At 55.4% G+C, this 21,587-nt stretch overlaps 1 protein-coding gene and 1 long non-coding RNA gene across 5 annotated transcripts; one reads left to right on the top strand and one right to left on the bottom strand.

Moving 5' to 3' along the window:
• Positions 1 to 720: 720 nt before the first annotated feature.
• Positions 721 to 16,830, bottom strand: Osgin1 (oxidative stress induced growth inhibitor 1). 4 transcript variants are annotated; one of them, XM_028752625.1, is made up of 9 exons: positions 16,789 to 16,830; positions 16,443 to 16,525; positions 12,736 to 12,838; positions 9,595 to 9,689; positions 5,421 to 5,525; positions 4,408 to 4,544; positions 3,792 to 3,983; positions 3,600 to 3,691; positions 721 to 2,036 (listed from the first exon to the last, which is right to left on the bottom strand). In XM_028752625.1, the coding sequence occupies exons 5-9, from the start codon at positions 5,485 to 5,487 to the stop codon at positions 1,088 to 1,090; spliced, it is 1,437 nt and encodes a 478-aa protein (XP_028608458.1). In that variant the 5' UTR covers positions 5,488 to 5,525; positions 9,595 to 9,689; positions 12,736 to 12,838; positions 16,443 to 16,525; positions 16,789 to 16,830; the 3' UTR covers positions 721 to 1,087. The 4 variants fall into 4 exon arrangements, with proteins under 4 accessions (XP_028608458.1, XP_028608473.1, XP_028608467.1 ...); XM_028752640.1 differs by lacking the exon at positions 16,789 to 16,830 and adding an exon at positions 13,988 to 14,087; XM_028752634.1 differs by lacking the exon at positions 16,789 to 16,830 and having other exon boundaries at positions 16,443 to 16,568.
• Positions 16,831 to 18,066: 1,236 nt separating this feature from the next.
• Positions 18,067 to 20,983, top strand: LOC114608636. Its single transcript, XR_003709396.1, has 2 exons — positions 18,067 to 18,237; positions 19,485 to 20,983. It is a non-coding gene; the product is annotated as an uncharacterized LOC114608636 (long non-coding RNA).
• Positions 20,984 to 21,587: the final 604 nt, after the last annotated feature.

Raw genomic sequence — 21,587 nt, 5'->3', positions numbered from 1 at the left:
ACGGCCCTGACACCGCGGGGACCGCCAGTGCCGGGGGTGGGGGGGCTCCCCAGACCCTGAGCCACGTGCTCCGCGTCCGCCACCCCCACCCCGCCGGCCAAGCGCGGAGGCAGGGGACTGCCCGCGGGGGCGCGGGGCCCGGCGACCGGACCCTGGCACGGCCACAGAGGGGGATGGCTTCGTTCACGCGGGGCTTAGGGCGGATGTGGAGGAGGGTGAGGGCCCCCGAGATTGTGCCCCCGTCCCCACCAGGGTCTCGCTGACCCCCGGTCCCCTCCCCCCGTGGTACTGGTGTCCGGCGAGCCCCGAGCGCCCTCTGCCGGCCCATCCTCCCGGAGTCCCTTCTTCCCCTCCTCCACTCGCGGGCGCTAGTTGGCCTGAAGGCAGAGCAAGACGCAGACTTGTGCAAGTGACTCAGACTCAAGACACTTGAATAGGGGGCCAGGGGCTGGACACCAGCCTGCGCAAAGGCCCTGAGGCAGGAGGTGAGACTGGGCGACTGATCAGAGACCACCGGGGGACTACAGAGTGGACAGGGCTGCAGCAGGCTTCTGGAAACCTCATTCCCCGCCCAGACTCCCTAGAGTCTAGCGCTGTGCCTGTAGACGCCCCACCCTGGAGCTCCATCGCTTCTTCTCCCAGAGCCGTGGGCCTTACCCAGGGCCCCAGTGCACGGTCTCTTTGCCTAGCCACTCCCCAAGCACAGACTCCTCAGGCACAGTGGAGGCACAGCTGGTTTTATTACAGACCTGATGGTGAAAGGTTGGGCCTGGGGTCCTCCTAGTTGGACACTCAGCTGGCCCTGTGACTCCAGCACACACTGACAGCTTCAAGGGGGCCCTCTGGTCTACGGCTACTGCTCCCACCAGGAGCAGTACTGTGGGGCCTTGACATGCCTGAGGGTAGGGCGGCCGGTGTTCCCCCATGCCTCTGGGGCAGATAGTCCATCCAGAGGGCTCAAGTCTTCCCCTCCTGCCGGGGAGACTGGTCCCCACATGGAAAATCTTTAGATGGGCTCATGTCCCACTGGGTTGTGGTGAGCCCTCTTCCTCTTCAGGACCTGGGTGTCAGGGCATCGGGGCTGATGTTAAGGTGGCTTCCTGGTCTCTTTCTTCAGCAGGGAGCTGGCAGCAGCCAGGGCTCCACCCTGGACGAATCTCACAAAGTTGTCCCCAGCCAGTGGCCCGAGGGCATACAGGCCCTCCTGGTGAGTGCTCTCATGGGTGAAGGGGTCCACATCAATGGGGTTCCTCTTGGGGCTCAGTGGCTGATCTGGGTCTATGACTAAGTCAGCACCTGCCCTGGGGAGGTAGGAGAGGTCGGGGTGGGAGCCGATGAGGACCAGCACCATGGAGACTCCAAAGAGCTGCTGGCCCCCCTGTGGGTCCTGGAACACTGCCTGATGGTCCTCCTTGAAGAGCAGTGGCTGGTGCTCAGGGAGGCTGCGGTAGCCCTCATAGGGGCTGGGGGACAGGATGGACTGGTCACGCATCATCTGCTGCACTTTGTGGTACTCGGGGTACAGCATCTTGGGTAGCTGGTTGAACACCAGGCCAGGGTCATGCACGGACCGGCGGAAGGCATGGATCACCTGGATGTTGTAGTGTCGGGCAAAGAGGACAGCGTCGGCCGCAGACAGCCCCGCTCCCACAATCAGCACCGGGTCTGAGGTTGGGGTCACAGTGCCTGCCCGGATGGCTGCCTCCAGGGCTGACAGCTCATGGTGGACAAAGGGCAGGGTCTCTCCTGGGATGCCTAGCGTGGCTGGGCTGTCAAAGGTGCCCGTGGCCAGGACCACGTTACGGGCCCACAGGGAGAAGGGCTGGCGGCTGTGGTCCTTGGCAGTCAAGTAGCCCGTCACTTGGAAGAGGGGGCTGGGTGCCTGGGCCTCAGGACTGCCGTGCTCAGACTTAGCCCACTCCACACCAGTGACCACAGCACCGGACACAAAGTTGTGACTTAGACCCTTCTTGATCACGTAGTCCCTGTAGTAGTGGGCGATGTCACCGGCTGTGGCTCTGCTGTTTCGGAGGCCTCTGAAGAGGAAGCAGATGTGGGGGCTGGGTGTCAGAGACGGGCATGGAGGCAGGCAATGGCCAGTGGCGACAGCACGCTCTGCCGAGGCCAGGCTTGGTGTCTCCGGTGTAAAGCAGAACTAGCAAGGGTACCTCCCAAAGCCTCTAACTCCCTGTGCCTCAGTTTCCCTGCTTGTAAGGCAGGGTAGTAAGTGTGTCAGGAACATCCCATGAGGGCCTTGGGAGATCATACGAGGTTGGGTACAAGCCAAGTGCCTAGACGGGAACTTGAGCATGGGGTGACATGTCTGGGCTGGCCATCCAGCCACATCGTTACCCCAGTGGCAGTTAATAACAGTCTGGGAGCTGGTGACTACTACTAGCACTCAGGAGACTGAGGCAGGAGGATCACCAGTTTAAGGCCAGCCTTGCATGGCAAGACCCTGCATCAAAAACTAAAAAGAAACAAAACAACAACAAAAAAACTCAAAAGGTCTACGTAAATGCTGTAATGTCGCACATCTATAAAGTTGACAATGAGGTCTGGACTCTATACAACTAGAGCTAAAAGCTGGGCTGTCCTGGAGGAGAGAGAGGGAGGATGAGCAGAGAGAGTGGGCGCTGGACAGCAGCCTCAGAATCCGCCCTTGAGTACCACGGCAGGGCGCTCCTCAGAGGCACTCAGGGCTCCCCTACCCTTTCCTGCATGGGTCACATGCCCCACCCCGCCCCACCCCGCCCCCACCCTTCCTCTCCTGCAGGTGAGAACCGAACCCAGGGCCTTGCTCTTGCTTGGCAAGCGCTCTAACGCTGAGCTAAATTCCCAACCCCGTGAATCACATTCTGATTGAAGCGTGGACTTAAAAATCCCCCCACTGAAGCCCTTAGCGGGTCCTGGGCCACACAGGACAGGTGTGGGGGTGTTGGGGGGTGGGGGGCTCGCCACTTTCACTGCCGATTTTATTGTATCTCTTCCCTTTCCAGGGACACTGGTGGCAGGGTCTGTGAGCCATGTTGGTGGGGGAGCTGGCTCATCACCTCAGACTTCCTGTCCCTTATCGGATGATCCCGCATGGCTGCAGTTACCCTGTGCAGGGACATATGGCTAAGGGGGACTCAAAGTCCAGGCAGGGTGCATGGAGGCTGCCCAGGAGCTACAGACTTTGTTTCTGTCTGTCATTTCAAGCTCCTGTCTTTTGTCTGCTTGTTTGTTTGTTTACCTTTTGTGAAAGCTGTAACAGTGGCCTGTCCTCAGAGGCTACCTGCAGGGCTGTTTAATATAATGGCACACTGGGAGGTGGGGAGTGGCCAGCAGTGGATCATGGGGTGTTTGCTGAGCCGAGGCATGGCCCCTTTAGGAATATTACAAGGCCCTGTAAAGGGCAGGCTACTGTGGTTTCCCATAAGATACTTCTCATAGGCGTTATGCAAAAAGGCAAGTGGTGCCCATGTTCCAGTCACTACACGATCCTGACACCCCCTCCTCATCTGCAGGGACAGAGCCAGAACCTAGAGAGGCCAGTTTTATCTGTCTGTTTATAGGGGAGTCTCCTCTGCCTGCCCAGCCTCCCGGGGACCCCTTACCTGCATTTCTTCCGCATCCAGTCCTTGACCTGCAGGTCTGGGAGACTCATCCACTGGCCTTGACTCAAGGTCACCATGGAACCTTCAATGGACTGCAGAGAAAGGAGTTGTCAGGCCCAGCCAGGACAGCAGTACCCCGCCCCCCTCCCCAGGGTGTGAGGGAGAACAGGGGTGTTCCAAGATGACACTCACATGCCAGGCGCCCCCAGGGAGGTTCCGTCCCAGGACAAGGTGGGGAACAGCTCGGTCCTTCTGTCGCTTCCAGGAGAGCACGGAGTCTATGTTGCCTCCAAAGTCTGTGTCAGGACGCAGGAGGGCATCAAAGAGCAGGGCCACAGGACTCTGGCTTCGGCCTTCGAGGCCTTCGGAAAGGTACTCTAGATCCTGAAGAGGGGGGACAGGTCAGTGGGACCCCCAGGGGATAACAGAGTCCCACCTTGACTCTAAGGGAAAGGGGCACAGGTCAGTGGGACCCCCAGGGGATAACAGAGTCCCACCTTGACTCTAAGGGAAACTGGTCACACAGAGACCTCTACGCTGAGTATTTTGGGGGACTGTCACTGTAGTCCCTCTGGGAGCCTGAGGGCCCCAGTGAATGTTCTTGGAGGGAGTCGGTGATTGAGAATCATGCGTCTAATGTGTGGTCAGACTGCTGACGTGGCATCGGTGGGTCTCGGAAGACAGTCCTAGTTGCTCTTTTCCTGTTATATGGTTGGTTTTGTGGACTCCTGTTCTGAGCTTGGTCTTCCAGGGACCCCTAGCTTTCTGCCAGGGGAATGTCCCTCCCATACTCATGTGTCAGACCCACCTGGTCCAGGATGGAGACCCCTGGAGCCTCGGCCAGCTTTCTCTGCAGCAGGGGGTGTGGGTGGACAGCTCCTGGTTTCACGTAGGGGATGTGGCCAGAGAGCAGGTAGGACAGGCAGATACCTGAAGGACCATTGCCTGCAGAGACAGGGAGGTCAGGGTCACTCAGCCTGGCTGGCTACTCCCTCATTCCATGAACCGTTCGCCAAGCCCTTACTCTGTGACAGACACCATGTGTAGTAACAACCAAGAAGTGGTCAAAGGCTTCCTGTGTGAGGTCAGTCAGGGAACGGGTACTAGTATTTTCTTTTTGTGCTTGGGGAACTGGGCACAGAGGGGTTAAACAAGAATCCTGTGTCCATGCAGCTGGCAAAAGGCTAAGCAGGGATTCACACTCAGGGAGACAGAGCCTGTAGCCATGTGAGCCTGCAACTCGAGAGGCTGATGAGGCAGGAGGATCTGAAGTTCAAGGCCAGCCTGTGCAACATAGTGAGCCCCAAAGGAAAAGGTGAGTGGGGTTGTAGCTCAGGGGCAGAGTGCTTGCCTAAGCCAGGAGGGCTGTGACTTGGAGGTGACAATCCATCAGCAGGACGGACTGCTTCAAGCCCTGCGGTGACTGAGTGGACAGAGGCTCTTCCTAGCTGGGATCAGAGCGTCCTCTACCGACCATCCAGCTCTTCCCGGCTTATCGCTACCTGGTTTTCACCTTTAAAATGTCCGCTCGTGTGGGTCCACCTGATGCTTGCCCTCTTTCTCAATTTTGCAGAGCTGAGGACAGGGATCGCGGGCCCTATCTTTGGGTTTTCTTTGTGTTCCCCATATGGGCATCTGGCACAGTTGTGGACACTGGGTAATGGTGAAAATGCTTAGACGCACAGTGCCGGCCCCATGGTAAGCAGACAAGCTTCATTTAAAGGCAACGGTCTAGAGGCCAGCCTTGGCCTTGCTAGCCTCAAACCCAGGGGTCTGCAGAGCACCAGTGTGATCCCCCACCCTTGCTGGTGTGACACTTACCAATGATAACTACTGGGAGGGGCTCCGAGCGGCTGGCCCCGAGGGAGTCGCGCCTCCAGGAGCTCATAGCTGGGGGTGGTGTTCAGCCTGGGGCTGGCAGCTGACCTGGAGAGCAAAGAGAAAGCCCCTGTCGTCAGGCTGGGGGACATCACACCGACTCTCATCTCAGCTACACTGTGGAGCTCAGGGCTGAGTGCAGGATCCCTGCGGGTGCCGCAGTGAGTCTCCTGTCTCCCCCCTGCCCTCCCACATTCTCTGCCTGTCCTCATGGGACATCTGCGCTCCTCCCCAGCTGCCTGAGAACCAGGAGCCACCAACTCTTCTGAGCCTCATGTTATCCATCTTCCACTTCATCTTAAGGAGAAGACTCTTTGCTCGGTACAGGAGGGAGGGGTAAGACAAGACTTCTTTGGTGGCTGTAGGGCCACCGCCCACTTCCTCACTGGTGACACTGGCTGGTTCTCAGACTGGAGCCTTAGAAAGCTGTGCAAGTAGGAGAATGTTCTGGAACACCTGCTGGGGTGGATTTACTGGCAGGCAGGCCCTGCCTGACCTTCTGCTCAGGGCGGGGATGGACCTTGGACTTGGGGAGATTCTGACAGCTGGATTTGGGAAAATGCCAGCAAACCTGGGCTTTGGAGTTCTTGCGCCCCCTGGTGGCCACAATGCCTAATTGCTCAACACACTGGAGCGGCGGTCCCAGGCTAGCAGCAGGGGCCAGGGCAGCTTCCCCCTAGAGGACATAGGCAACTCTGGGCCACGACAGCAGAACGGGGGCTGGTGTCAGCTTCCTCCCTGGGTGGTGGTGGTGGGGACACAAAAAATGTTGGCCCTCAATGGGAGAACAAGGACAATGAGCTCTTCCAGTGAGCTGTCCCTCCCACGCTGACCACGCTGACCCTCGGAGGAAGCTGCTGGCAGACTTTAACCCAAGGCTAACTGGTGACTAAGACGCTGGGCTATCGTGCGAGTCCCTGGGAGCCTCAGCCTCACCTAGTGGCAGCACACTGGTCTGAGGTCACATCTGCAGAACTCTTACAGAGGGGGCGGAATGCTGGGGGTTGTGTGTGAACTCTCTAGCTTGGAAAAGTGGGCAGCCAGTGATGCACCCTTACGCAAATACTTCACTGGCCAACAAAACACAGCTGAGGCCGTGTGTGACTTGCGCGCAGGGACACAAAGCCTGGCATCTCCCACCAGGCAAGTCCAACCAGTCAGACCGGACAACTGACCTGGCAGCTCGCACCTGGTGCTGGTATTCAGCGCTCCTCTGCTGGGGAGCATGAGGGGTGAGCCTCACAAGGGGAGGAACAGTCTGCCAGTGGAATATGCCCCTGCACGTCATTGTGGGCTCACAGCTGGGCTGGCCAAGAACCATCTTTCTAGCCTCAGCTGTGCTCAGACATTAGGACAGCTTCGCAGACTTGCCAAGATGTCTCCCATGTCCCCAGCACCCACTGGGTCCTCCTCCTCCTCCTCCCTGGGAGAGTGCAGGTGGCTTCCTGCTGTTATTGGAGACCACGTGGTGTTCCCTTACAAGGCCTAAGAGGACACTGGGGTACCACACCTGATGGCAATAATTATAGAGCCAGGCTTCTCCAGGCTTCCTTTGAGCTGGGGCCATGCAGGGTCCAAACTCTCCACCCTCAGAAGCTTATGCTTATAACTTCTATCTGGGTGGTTAAAAGTACTCTCTTGATCACTCCCGTGTCACAGGTAGAGAAACTGAGGCTGGAGAGTTTTGTACAGACTTTATAGTCTGCAAGAAGCCTGTCCCACCTCCAGTCAGCTGGAGTGGACTTTAGCTGGGTCACCCTGCTCCAGAAGCTTCTCTGGGCCTCTGCAGGTGTAGGGGGTTGGAAGCCTCTGCTGTGTGTGGTTGTCCCCTTGTGTCCTGCAGCAGATTCTGACCCCAGTGTCCTGGAGGAGGGTCAGTTTCTCACTAACTAGAGCTGTGGAAATTCAGGCTGCAGTTCCTGGAGGGTGGTCCCCTCACTGGTCCACAGGCCAGGGCATAGCCAAGGCCTGGGGTCTCTCCCTCACCCCATCTTCATTACCCAGCAACAGCAGCAACACAGGTGAGGGTAACATCCTGGCAAGGTGCTTCCCTGTTCCTTATCTTTTTAATTCTTAGGACAACCCATGTCTCAGATGAAGAGACTGAGGCAGGGGTGGAGTGGGGATACAGTCATGCCTGCTAAATTTTGGAGCAGGCCCATAACAGAACAGAAATTTGATCCCTGAAGGCACAACCCTACTAGACATTCCAATACCCCTTGAAAAGGGCATGCCAACCATTCCCAGAGAACCTGAGGTGCCAACCCCTCCTTTCTCTTAATATCCCAGCATACAGCTTCTCACTGGTGCCAGCAGGAGGCCCTGTCCACACAGGCCAGACCCAAGGGGCTGCCTAAGTTGCTTCACAGGAAGTAGGATGGGCTAATGCATTGGAGGACTTTGCACTCTCAGACCAGGTCCCTCTCCCAGCTGGCAGAAGCTTCACCTAGAGTTGCTGGATGCCATAGGCATGAGGTCACCACCAACCCTGACACCCCCAGAGGTCACACGCCCCCAAGCTGGTCGCCCTCACTACCACCCACAGGCACCTGCTACCTTCTTCCACCCTGCACTCCCACCCACGACCTCAGTTTGTAGAGCTGGAGTAAGTTGCTTGGTTTGTTCAGACAGGGTCTTGTGTAGTCCAAGCTGGCTTGAAACGGGAATAAACCTTGGCTGGCCTTGAACTCTTGATCCTCCTGCCTGCACCTCCCAGCTGCTCAGATTACAGGAGAAAGCCACCACCTCCAGGATAGAATAACCAGTTTTTAAAGTACTGGCAGATTTCTGAGTCTCTCTGATTGGGCAATGCTGACAGAAAAAAAAAATAATGTTCTCAAGTTGTTGGTTTGAGGGGCCAGGGGGACGGCTCCTAGGGTAAGGTGCTTGCCTAATGGCGAGGAACTGAGTTCAGATTCCCCGCACTCCTGTAAAAAGCAGATGTCTGTAATCCTAGGTCTGGAGAGACAGGCACAGGAAGGCCCCTGGAGATCACCCGCCAGAGAGCCAGCGACAGGCTCTAGGCTCAGTCCCGGAGAGGGAAACCTGGAGTGAAGTAGCCCAGCAGGCAAGTTGTACCAGGACAGAGACTTGAGGGCAGAACAGAAAGATGGAAGGAGAAAGCTGACCCCTGACCCCTGGGGGAGTGGGATGGCTGTCTGATTTCCACACACGTTCTTGTGCGTTCTCTCTAGCAATAATAATAACAATAATAATAATAACAATAATAATAATGGAATAAAATAAGGTGTGGACAGTGACTGAGGAAGACACTAGACATCGACCTCTCACCCCACAGGTGTGAGCACATAAAAAGAAGAGTTTCTCAGAAGTGGCGATAGCTGCCCTGGTGTGACACTGCAGACATTTCTAAGGTTATGAAATCGTCACGCTGGGGAAGAGACGTATACTGTTCGCCTCTAAGACGCCCCCCCCCCCCCCGCCACAAGAGCTGGGGTTTTCTTATCTCCACTGCATGGAGAAAGAAACTGAGGTGTGGGGGGGAAGGAGGCATCTCGTCTAACTCCCAGACAGCCTAGTTGGATCCCCCTTCCCCTCCGTTCCCAAATAAAGCAACAGGTAGCAGTGACAGCTGCTAGTGACACAAGGCCCTGGGGCAGGAGGAAGTGTGCAGTCGGCCAAGTGTTACCTGGCCTTAGTCACAGTGAACCCTCATTCCAAGTGCCTGCCTCACCTGGGCCCAAGGACGCCTGATGCCCCAACCTCTATGGTCCACCGCTCTCCACAGCACCCTCCATAAAGCAAGTGCCCAGGAACCCTCGGCTGTGACCCCCTGTGCCTGGTACACAGGACCCAGGAAAGCACCTCACCAGGCTGTGACACAGTGGCCTCTGACGCCTCGAAGAAGCAAGGCTACTCACACTCCTCCCTGCCGGAACAGCTATTTCACGGGTTAGGATGAGGCTGCTGAACCAGGGGCCATTGGGGAGAGGGGCCCACATACCTGAACATGGACGTGTCTGGAGGAGCAGAGAGGACTCCCGGAGTCCTGCTCAGGACCAGACTGCATACTGCCCAGCTCCCCTCCAAATCCCGTTTGGCCACCCCTGCCCGGTGGCCATCGGTTCCCACCCACAACCTTGCCCAGACCGCTCACCTGATGGACGGTAGCTGGAGGGAGCCGGTGAGCCTAGGTTGGCTGGACACTCAGAGGAACTTGATCACGGTGAGAGACTTTGTCACAGTGCCCTGCTACGGGAACAGGATGCCCATTAGCCCTGGGGATCCCAGAGGCTGTACGAGGCCCAAGGCTAGCAGGGGTATTTCACAGCGGGGCAGGGAGGAGGCGGAGGCAGAGGCGGGGCCAGGAAAATCACTTTCATAAGCGTGAGTCAGCAGGGGCCCCTGGGTGAATGAACTTGCCCCTGGCCAGTCTTAAAGGGCCCCCGCTGGCCAGCCTCCCTTCCTGGGTTCAGTCTGAAGGAGGAACTAGTGACTCTTGAGAGAGACCACCAGATCTCTTTCTTACCGGTGGGACAACTTTACCGATTCTGAGAAATGATTGGCCAGCTGGCCTCTGAACTACAGAAGGTGGCTATTCCACTCAGTTTCCACCCCAGCTTGTGGGGTGAGGGGTCATGGAGGTGTACAGAAAAAAAACCTCAGTCACTAGCCTGACCCTGACAACCTACACTCAGAGACTTCCTGGTTGGAGGCTCTGAACAAACCTCAGTTTCCCCATCTGAAAAGTGGGGAAAGTCAGACTTATATGTGTGTGTGTGTCCTCCCTGGTCCTTCTACACTTCTCTTCCTGCTGGCCGGTTCTTGTGCTCTCTGAGCAGAAGCTGAGTCCTGGGGAGGTGTCACTTGCTACACACTGGGTCTGGAATAGCCCTTTCCATATGGGTGCTCAGCGTTGGCTCAAGGGAAGGAAGTTGGGCAGTGGTTTAGGTCGGCACACACACCTCAGTGGTCATTGTTCCTGTCCTTATCAGCTGTCACTCTCACGGTTCTCTCTGCCACTAGGCCCAGAACTGGGGGCGAGTGTCGTGTCAGGCTCTTGCTCTAAGTAGCAACTTTAAGAAGGGCTTGCTAATCTGGTGCTGAAGAGATGGCTCAGCAGTTAAATGGCAGTGACTGGTCTTCTAGACATCCTGAGTTCAATTCCCAGCAACCACATGCTGGCTCACAACCATCTGTAATGGGATCTGATGCTTTCTTCTTGTTTGCATGAAGACAGAACACTCATATATATAAGATAAGTAATTCTAAAAACTAAAAGAAAAGGAGGAGGAGGAGGAAGAGAAGGAGGAGGGGGGGACAGGATTCGTTAACCAAGAAAGTGACACTTTGGTGCAATTTTATAAAGAAAAAAATTGCAGAAAAAGAAACCTTCAGAGCTGTAAAGAAGGACAAGGTTCTTGGGTCCACCTTGTAGAATATCTTCCAGCTGCAAGAGTCTTGGCTGCTAACACAGCATTTTGATTTAAAAAAAATTTGATATTTTGTTTTTTTTCTTGGATTAAAACAATGATTATTCAAAATACCACATATAAGTTTTGGGGAATAGCTCAGTAGGACCTGTGCCTAGCAATGCATGGGGTCCCAGGTTCAAGCCCCAGGACCATTGGTTAAAAAAAAAAAAAGAAGGCCCTCTGTACACTCATATGTATATGTTCAAACCCTGGGCTTGGGGCTGGGAGACAGCTCAGTGGCAGAACACTTGCCCAGAATGCTCGAAGCCCTGCCTTCAGTCCCCAGAACTGCTAAACACACTCACAGAACCCCTGAGCCCTAGTCTGTGCTAGCAGTCTCAATGGGAGAGTGTTCACCAGGGAGTACATGGTGCCAAGCCATAACCTGACAGAGAGGCACCTCTTGCAGGGCTGGGTGAAGAGGGACACCATCCTGGGGTGGGTGGGTAGGAGGCTGGGGGGGCAAGGCTGGCTGCTCACCTGGGTTTAGAGGAAAGGTCAGGCACCTGCAGCCCACAGTCCAAGTATCAGGTCTTGGAAAATACTGCTTCCTTTCCCTTCCTGGCCCCCTCCCCTGGAGGGATCCTGTGCTGCAACTTTTTGCTTAGGGCTTTGTGGTCAGAATCTTGGTTTAATGATCTGGTGTCTTCCTTAAAATTCTTGATCATTTTTTAAAACAAGGATTATGCATTCTGCGTCTTCCTGTTGCGCTAGGCTGGGCAACTTTCCCCAGCCTGAATGGGAGCTGCGTTGGGTTTAGCTCTTCTGCTGAGATACTCCCTTTAGTGTTGAGGTACACTGAGAGGATTAGTTTAAGCCAGGGCTCAGTAACAGAAGCTTCAGAGACCCCTGCCACAGGCCTCAGCTCTCTGTGGGTGTGTTTTTGAGACCTGGGCTGAGGGAACTCCCTCTGCGGACACCTGTAGTCTTAAAGTGTGTTTCCAACATACCAGGGCCTGGAGTGGGGCTCTGAAATCAGTGGGGCAGCCTGAGAGCCAGAGCATGGTTCAGGGCACAGGTGCATCTGGCTACACCCCCTGCCCGTTGTCCCCCATCTCTGCTTTCACGTACCACAGTGCTTGGTGGCAACCTGCCCATGCTTTTGGATATGTAAACTGAGACAGAGAGTTCATGAACCCAGGGTCAGGGACTTTTGCTTTTGGAGCCTCAGCTCTTCAGGGAGAAACTGGAAGAGGCTGGGGAACAGGGCCTGAAAAGCCAGGAAGGAGGGACTGGCCTTTCTCCAGGCTGGCCCCGGCCCTGGCCATGGCCCTGTAGGTGGAGCTGGTTGATAGACATTTGTGGACTTTCTCCTCCTTCCGTGTTTACCTGTCCAGCGGTTATCAGCAGCAGAACCATCAAGATGAAAGATAGATATAAACGCCACAGAAAGCAGGCCAAAGGGCACTGATGGGAGGGTACAGAGGGGATCCAGGTAGCCAGTCCCTGCAGGCTGACAGGGGCTCCTGAGGGGTATCTGGATCCCTAACGGTCCTCCCTACTCAGGGAGGCAAGCCGGCTTGCCAGCAAATACAGACGGGCTCCTGGGAAACACAAACTACACACTCACAAGAGCTGAGACTTTAGGACAGGGTCATCTGGGAGGACCATTCCCGCTAAAAGCTTCTGAGGAAGTTGGCTCAGATTCAGCCCCCACAGAGACCTCATTTTCAGTTCTGTAATTCTGACTATAAAATGTACATGAGGTCCTCATCGGACCCAAGAGGGAACACTGTGTGGGGAAGATGGCTCACTGGGCACACATGCGAACCTGAGTTCAGTTCCGAGGCATCCACGTAAAAACCCTACTGGGTGACACACACCTGAAATCCCAGCACTGCGGTGGCAGAGACAGGCAGATCCTAGGGGGAACTCGTTGGTCAGGCAGGTTTGGTGAAACGTGTGCTCCAAGTTCAGTGAGAGATTCTGTCTCAAACAAACAAACAAACAAACCATATCAAGGTGGAGAGTGATGGAGAAAGGGAATTGATGTTGACTTCTGGCCCCAACGCCTGTCACTTGTGTGTGCGCATGTGCACACACACACACAGGCACACATCTCACCCGCCAGTAGGATAGAATGTCTTTTTCCCCCAAGGCTGTAGTTCAAGTCCATGGCTCTGTAGATGCTGGGCATACATCTACCACTGAGTCCAACTCAGCCCTGTGGGTTACACAGTCAGTGAAAACAGGGAGTGTTGGGCTACTGTAGTTCAGGGCTACACTGCTTGCCTAGCATGCTGGAGGCCTGGCTTCTACCCCCAGAGCCATAGGAAAAAACTCTCACATAAAATAAGGGAAACATTGGCACACAGGCGAAGTGTTTAAGGAGAACAGACCCCCATCCTGTGCTTTCCCTCAGCGTGTCTCTCCCTCTGCCCTGATGTCCTGCTGCGTGCACCCCACGAATCATAGCCTCAGGTCTCAGACCTGGGCTGGTGAGAGCCTGACACCTGGGTGGTTCCAGGATCCATTATCCAGGACTGTGAGCCACCTGGACCATGACAAGGGGCTGGGCAGAGGGACCTCTGAGACTCAGTTTCCCTACTTGAGCACTAGTGCAGCCAGCGGGGAGCTAAAGGGCTGGGTGTGGGTGTGGGGCATTCCTCCTGTGAAATACTCCCATTTCTCTCTCCCCGCCAACCCCAGAACCACCCAGCAGACCCCTCTCTCGGTCCAGCTTCATCTCTTGTTCCCAGGTACCAGGCACTGTGAATAGATAGTTCTTATACAAGGCTGCAACTCAGAGAAGTTCATCTCAAGCCCCAGGTCACACAGCATAAATGGTGGTGGCAGACCTGGGCATCTCCCAGGAGAGTCTGGCAGTGACCAACGCAGTGGTTCTCAACCTATGGGTCGCGACCCCACGCTGGGTCACCTATCAGGTATTTACATGTCCTGTGACGGCAGTAGCAAAGTTGTAGTTCCAGTTACATAAATAACTGTACGGTTGGGGTCACCACAACATGGGAACTGGGGTAAAGGAAGGTCGAGCGTCGCTGGGATAAAGGAAGAGGTTAAGAGGCTTGGGTAGGCAAGGACAGTCCCTCAGTGGTTGAGCAGGCCTGTGCTTACCCAATTCAAGGTGGGTTCGGGGTGGTTCTGTCCACACAGCAGCCCAGCAATGGAAGCAGGGGCACTGCTCTTCTTAATCCCCAGTGAAGAGACTGAGACCCTGAGCAATGGAAGCCGCAGTTGGGACTGGGCTGGGTCTGTGACCCCCCACCTAGGCTGGGGCTCTGGCACAAAGATCCCAGGCCCTTCTGGCACAGGACACACAATCAATATTTGTTCCGGCTCACAAGGTTAGTGGCCTTTACTCTGAAATTTTTCAGTCTCTTCATTGGCCCAGAGGTGGCCAGATATTTTAGCAGTGACTAATTTACAGATAAAGACAAAGGTTTCCCAGGGCCAGAAGCAGGGTGAGGGGCTTCCACTGTAGCCTGTCCTGCTCTGTGTACACCTGGGATCCAGTGTGGGTGGCCAATGCCTGCCTGGCCTTAGGATTACTTAGGGATTAGCACTGTGAGCTCCTAGGGAGATTGCCAAAGATGGAGACCCAGGTGTCCCACAGGGGGAAGAGGAGGGAGGCTGAACCCCAGGGGGCTATCCACACAGGGAGGAGGCTGGGAGGCTCCAAGGCTCGGAGCAGCAGCCTCCTCTACCTGTTCTTTCCTCCTTTAAACAGCAGGGGACACACTGCAGGAAAGTGAGGATGTTTGCTCTAGGTTCTGGAAGTCAGCAGGCGTGCAAGCTCCAGCCCTGGTGTGCAAACGCCTTCCACTGTGCTCAGTATTCCTGGTTCCATCCCTTGAAGCTGTGTGACCTCAGAGCCCACCTCTCTGGGCTACTGCACATGTGAGATGGAAGACAACCTCCAATCATGCTGCTTGCTCCCTGTGGTCAGGGGAGAGATCTGGAGGCATGCTGAGACTCCCCGGGGCAGTGCTTAGTCCCTGGAGACTTGGGAGCTCTAGGGTCCTTCTGCCTCAGGCTTGGGCTTCAGGGATGAGTAGCTACAGTTTAGCGACCCTCCTGCAATCCACCTCCTGTCAACCACTGTAACACTGGTTACAGGAAGTCATGGGGTCCAAAAGAAAAGCATGTTCTGTGAGCTGGGCCAGCTGGGCAGCAGGGTCACTCAAGGACCTCAGGGGAAGTCCCAAAGAACTGCTTGGTTCTCCTGACAATGACTTGGGGACTCAGTGGAGAGCTTATGTCCACGCTGGTATCTCTGTCACCATTCTGGGCAGTTCTAATCTGAAAGGGCAGCAATCCACGGTAGCTGCGGTCACACCAAGAGCAAACACTGTATGCCACTTCCCAGGTACTTAACTGGGAACAGGTCAGTCACCACTGGCTGTGCCTGGATGCGGGGATCTTGCAGCTATTAAAAATACAAGCACAGGGGTTGGGGATTTAGCAAGCCGCCGTGTCAAGAGCTTCCTCACGGATTGCTTTGGCTTGGTTTGTTTTCGGCATGAGGGTGGAAGCCAGGGTCCCACCATGAGCCACAGCCCCAGCTCTCTTTTCCATCTTTTTGAGATAGGCTTTCCCTAAAATGCCCAGGCTAGTCTTGAGCTCAGAATCCTCCTGCCTCAGCCTCTCTAGTGGCTGAGATCACAGGCCTGTGCCACCAGGACCAAATAGATTTTTTTAAAAACAAAAGGCAAGAGCGATTTGGCCGGACAAGCAGTTTCTGCCCCTCAGTTAGATCCATTCATGCAGTGTGTCTTACCTGCCCTGTCCAGGGCCTGAAACACAGTGCCTCATCAAATATTCAATCAATTGTTCTGAATAAATGAACCTGCCCCTCTCGCCCTCGCTCCTTTCTTAACAGTTTCATGTAGCCCTAGGTTGGTATTGACCAGGTTGGGAGTCAAGGAGAACTTTGAACTTCTGGTCCTCCTGTCTCCATGCCCGTTTATGTAATGCTGGGGCGGGAACCCCAGGGTGCAGGCATGCTAAACAAGCATGCTACCACAGTCCTAGGAGTCTTGCGGCTTTGGGCTTTTCTGGTTGACTGCTAGAACATTCCTGAATATGGATGACCCTGTCGGTGCCACATCACACGCATCCGATGGATATGTGTTCCATGATTAAATCTTTGGCAACAGTTTTGAATTGGCCAACGACTAAGACAGCCCTGTAGCAGGCATACCATGGGACCCTTCTTCTAGGAAAAGACAGATGTTCAAGCCACAGGAGAGTGGAAATGACTGGCTGTGAGGTCAGAGCCTCTGGGCTACATCTTGGCTCTGTTAGCGGTGTGCGCTTGGACAGCCCAGTCTCTGAGCCTTCACGTCCTCATTGACAAGACAGGGATAGCAATCTGTGCTGCCCACTGTGGTGATTTTTGGGGTTGGCACACTGCAGGCCCTTAGCAGAAGACTCCACTCAGCCTCCTCTGACTCTCTGAGCAGCCTGTCATTCCCAACACTGAGCCTAGGCCCTGGCAGCCCCCCCTCCACCCCCCCAGGCCTGCCTTCTCCCAGCAGGCTAGCAGACCTAGGGGAGCTCAGCCACTCACATGGTCTCAAGCAGTTCCGATGCTCCATAGTGCTTCAGAATCAGAGCTCTACGGGATGGGCTGTCCACACGGCAGGCCTCAGTCTGTGACAGAATGCAAAATTGTGACAGCTGACTGAGTCACTCTGAGGACATCAGCTTAGCCCTGGGATGATGACTCCTGGTCCTGGCCATGGGAAGGAATTCTGTTGGAATTGTGCCTCCAGGCCTGGAGTTTTCACAGGCCTCTGACCTCACTAGCCCCTGTCCTTGAGGGTCATGCTGTGTGTCTCTCATCAGTGGGGACAGTGGCTAGGGCCCAGGTACCGTTTACTGGTGGCCGCTTTGCAAGTGAGGGGTCTGCAGACCTGAGGCTGCTGGCTGGCTGACCAGAATCTCACTTCTACTTCCATTGCCGGCTAACAAGCTGTGACCTGTTAGAGTTCACTGCCCGGAGAGTTCCGAGAAGCTGAGCCATTGAGCTGTTTGCTCTCTGGCCCACACAGCTGCTGCTCATTGGTCCCCTTTTTGTTTTGGTCTTATGTGTGGTGGTTCGATACAGTCTGTTGTTTGTTGCCCTGATCAGCCTCTGTAAACTTGGCCGACCTTCCTTCTAGGACAGGTAAGGCCAATGACCTGCAGGAGGTCACCGAGGATTGGAACTAGCTCTGGGTGCCTTTCCCATCTCTCTGCAGGAGAGCTTCCATGCCAAGCACTGGGATGGCTTCAGGCTCCAGTGGAAGGATGTGGGAGGCCGGAGAGGCTTATCCCAACCAGGCGGTGATGGAGCACACCTTTAGTCCCAGCACTTGGGAGGTGAAGGCAGGTGGATCTCTGAGTTCAAAGCTAGCCTGATCTACAGAGTTTCAGGACAAGTAAGACTACACAGAGAAACCCTGTCTCAAAACAAAACAAGCAAAAACACACACACACACACACACACCTTCCCTCCTCAACCCTGCGCTCCCACAGCACGCTGCTGCTCTGGACTACCTGCAGTTCAGTACTGTCTATTGGTCCACAGGATGGGAACTCGAGGCCGAGCCCCACTGAAGGCTCTCTTCTACTCTGTCTGGGTTCTTCTGATCTCCGAGGCCCTGCCTTGCACACACCGCTTGGGCACCCTTCTCTGGACCCATCTCTGCTTTGCCTGTTAGGATGAGCAGGGTGAGCTCCAGGTGTGGTATTTTCCAGCCGCCTGTGCCTTGGGCTCCTGCCAAGCCAGCGCATTCCACGTTGACCCCGGCAAGCTCCCCTTTGTCAAAGGCAACCATGCGAGTCAACAAGTGTGTCTTGCCTAAGTTCTGTGTGCCAGGGTAATAAAAACGAAAGGGAGCTTTGGAAAGAGTTAAGGGGTGGTGTGGTGAGTTAGTGGGAAGCTCTGGAGAAGTTTCTGTAGCAGGGAGCGGGTGGGGTGTAGAACGAAGCAGAGTGAGGGTGGGAGGGGGGAGGGAAGGGCAGGTTCTCTATGACAAGCCCCAGCTGGGGCTAGGGGGATCACCAGAGGAAGCCTGAGGCTGCCAGGGATTCCCAGGTTGGAAGATAACCTTGAAATATCTGGGCTGCCTGGGTGTGGGGGGGTCAGACTTGGGAGGTGGGGACGGCGCCACACAGTAGGAGTGGATTCTGGCTGGCCAGTGAGAAAGTGACAGGGCTTTCTGGTGGACTTGGGGATGGACTACAAGGTCAAGTCTGAACAGCAGTAGTGTCCTGAAACATGTTGGACACCAATGTCCCCAAAGAAAAGCACAGAGTAGTGGCCACCATGGACGCCTGTGGTGTAGACCCCACTAGCTGTGGCTGACTTCCAGTTGTGCGTGAGTGAGAGATCTGTGGGGCAGGCCTGGGTCTCGTGGGGTGCTGTGGGCAGGAGAGAGGGGAAGCTGAGCCAGGGTGGGCAGACAGTACCCTTGAGGCAGGGCAGAGCAGGAGAGGAAAAGAGACAGAGAGATGAAGCTGGATCACATTCACGGGGACTTTGACATCTGTCTACCTGTCCAACTGTCCAGAAGTCCAGGGCACGGGGAGCAGGGGGACTTGTCTCTTGTGAGTGTTCTTTGTTACTGGCAAAGAGATGGGGCACAAAGCCCTCACAGAACAAAGGGTGGAGCTGAGAGATGGCTTATTCCTGCCACCCTGGGGGAAAAGTCTCTTGCTGGCTGGAACCTCTGTGTGGTTCTCGGGGCTTAGGACTTCCTCTGGCTGTGATCTTGGCATTGTCTGGTCCTCATAACCACAGTGGTGAGGTCTCTTAAGTGGCTTAGAAGTATCCGGCTGGCTCAGACCAGGGTGACTCATGGCCCACAGTTTGGGAAACGCAGGGATGATGCAGGCTAAACTGGACTGGATTACAGGATCACCACCAAGGCTGTGGTTGCCAAACGGGATGAAACCTGAGATGGGTGGATTTGGCCGGTGGTGGGGGACTGGCTGTCCCTTCCTTCCTCAGGTTCCTCAGCCCCTTCTCCTCGCTCAGAGCAGAGCCTCTCTTGAGGGTGTTTTTGGTCTGGGAGGAAATGCTCCTTTCACAGCATCCTGAGCAGAAGCCACCCGGCCACAGAGCTTTCTAAGTAGCTGTCACCTTTGGCGTCATTGCCACCTCTCCATTTCCATCGTGGCCATCATCCTTGTCACTGTCAGTGCTCAGCCGAGTCTCTGGGGACAGGTCTGAGCTGTACTTGCCAGGTTCCCTTGGGGAATCAAGGGCACAGCCATCTTTAAGCAGGGACACTGTGATGAGCATGAGGTAGAGTTCTGTAGAAACAAGAGGCGCTTGGATGAGTAGCGGAATCCCCTGCCCGACTGACACGGCCCCACGGGGCAGGATCAGGCAGGCCCTGGCTCTTGGCCTGCTTTTTCTCACCCCAGTGTGCTGGCAAGCCTGTTCTGTCCTATAGCCTTGGCTGCTGAGGCTTTCTACAAGTGCATGCCAGCAGCCCAGTCGGGCCTGGGCAAGCTTGGAGGTTGTGCGGGGTTGGTGCATGGGTGGAGGGCGGGGGCAGCCTCACCCTTGGGCTTGGAGAGAACTGTGGTCCAGATGTCCTCTTCTGCATTCCATTCCCAGCTCGGGGAGTTGATGCTGCTCAGACAACATTTGCTGACCTGGCTCTGCTCCCATCAGTGTGTGCTCCAGGACAGACCTACTGGCTGCTGTCAAGGACTCTGGGTCAACTCCAGGCCTCCGTGACCTACTTCCTACGCATAACATCATCCTCCAGCCTCTGTGTCAAGAAGGCAGTCCCCATGTCCCCCAGCTAAGGACAGGGTCAGATCCCTCACCCTGTGCTTTCTTCACCTTAGGGGTTCTGAGCTTGCCGAGACCCAAACTTTGCTTGCCAATGTCAGGGTGCACAGTCCTGGGCATAGGGACATCTAGACTCATGGGGAGTCTAGAGTCCCCCACTTCCTGGGAAGAGAAGCTGGGGTCTAAGCAGGGATCAAGTTTCAGCCCTGTGTGTTTCCCCTGAGTGACAGCCACATGCTCTACACAAGGGTCTACAGCTCTCACCATGCCAGTACAGACAAAGGAGTTCAACACTGGTGCTGAACCTGAGGAGAGAGACTCAAGCCGTATTCCTAGGGAGGCTACTGCCCAAATAAGCATGGGAAGATACCCAAGATGGCTAGGCTGGCCATGTTGGGAACAGCCTTTCTGAGCTGCCCCAGAGGAGGCAGCAACTGGGCTAAGACCAGAAAGATAAGAGTGGAGGAGAGAGAAGGCTGGCAAGAGGACAGCATGTAGGTGCAAAGGCCCTGTGGTTGGCAGTTTGAGAAAATGATAGGTAAAGCCAGAGGGAGAGAGGTCTGAGGGTTGTTGTGATTCACAAGGGAGCCAGTAGCCACTAGAGGAGCTTGCTGTTTCTTCCAGGGAGGTGACGCATGGCCAATGAACATTTGGAAGACTAGAGAGGAGGAGGGTGTGGGTCGCGAGCTTTGGCAGTTGTCCCAGGAAAGCCTCAAAGTCACAGCTACTTCCTGTCCCCAGGAGGAAGTGGAAGGAGCTTTCCTAGGGAGGGCTGGCTTCCAGGTAGTTCTGGGTACATATGCCTATACGTGGGTATGTGCTTGTGTGCCTGTCTGTCAGTGCATGGGTGCACGTTGCACACAGGTGGATGTGTACACAGAGGGTTTGCGGGTCGGCAGCGGTGTCTCAGTGTGTGCAGTGGGGACCGAGATCATGGAGACTCTTGTCTCCCCCCAGCCAGTGTGGTCTAGCTCCTTTTCTCCTAGGGTGATAAGTGTGGTGCCAGCTGGGGAGACATAGACAGGAAGTGCAGCCATTTCTGCAGGCAGCTGCAGACCAAGGCACAGCAGGCATCGTGTGTCCCTTGGCCCACTCTGGAGTGCATGCCTCCTCTGGGACATTGTGGGAAGAAAGGCCCAAGAAGCTGGGGCATCAGGTCTATGAGGCAAAGTGTGTGCATCTGCATCTGGGGGGAGAATACCTGCCCCCTGGAGGACTTCAGGCAGACCCTCACTTGGTTTTTAACCTCTCCCTGCTGTTCACCACCTCCGTTAAACAGTGCCTCTCCTTGGTGCTGGCATAAATGGACCTGAACATTCCCTTGGTGTGTGGCTCTTTTCTTGGCTCCTAACCTGCTTTGAGTGGTAGATCCTTTGGGTCTGGCCAGCACTGCCTGACATCTGGACTCTTCCTTAGACCGGGCCTGGCTGTTTTGTTCTGATTTCTGACTTGTTTCCTTCCTCACCATGGCTTTGCCTGTGAGTTCCTGGTTTCTGCAGATGGCCTCCCTCAAGGCCTCAGCTTCCTGTTCTCAGCAAGGCGCCCTTGACATTCCAGGCCTCAGAACATCCTTGAGATACTGAGTCAGAGCCATGGTCCTGGTCAGGGCTGCTCACATTATACCACCCTGTGGCCAGGCACCGTTTCACTTGGGTTTATAGTTTTAGACTCTGTGGTTCACAGGATCACCACACTCCACAGGGAGAACACCCTGTACCACTCTGTGCTGGGTGGCACCACCTCCCAGTGCTTATGTCTGTCACAAGAGTGGGCTGGAGCAGGTAGGTTATTCCTGGCCGTGGGTCCCCTTCAGTGCCAGCAGCACATGGGAGATGCAAACTAGCCTCAAACTCGCTGAATCCTGAGCCCTAACCTGGAGGCCACATGGCTTCCCACACCTCCCAGGGCTTGATGCTTAAGCTT

This window comes from Grammomys surdaster, unplaced genomic scaffold (assembly GCF_004785775.1).
Source record: "Grammomys surdaster isolate TR1022 unplaced genomic scaffold, NIH_TR_1.0 128, whole genome shotgun sequence".
Lineage (NCBI taxonomy): Eukaryota > Metazoa > Chordata > Mammalia > Rodentia > Muridae > Grammomys > Grammomys surdaster.
This window is presented reverse-complemented; position numbering and strand designations above follow the sequence as displayed.

Bases quoted from the DNA above. Each gene is read 5' to 3' on its own strand.
- Osgin1 (XM_028752625.1), bottom strand. From the start codon at position 5,487: ATGAGCTCCTGGAGGCGCGACTCCCTCGGGGCCAGCCGCTCGGAGCCC. The intron at 3,692-3,791 runs GTGAGTGTCATC...CTTTCTCTGCAG, and splicing joins TCCCTGGGGGCGCCTGGCAT to TCCATTGAAGGTTCCATGGT. The intron at 2,037-3,599 runs GTAAGGGGTCCC...CTTCCTCTTCAG, and splicing joins TGGATGCGGAAGAAATGCAG to AGGCCTCCGAAACAGCAGAG.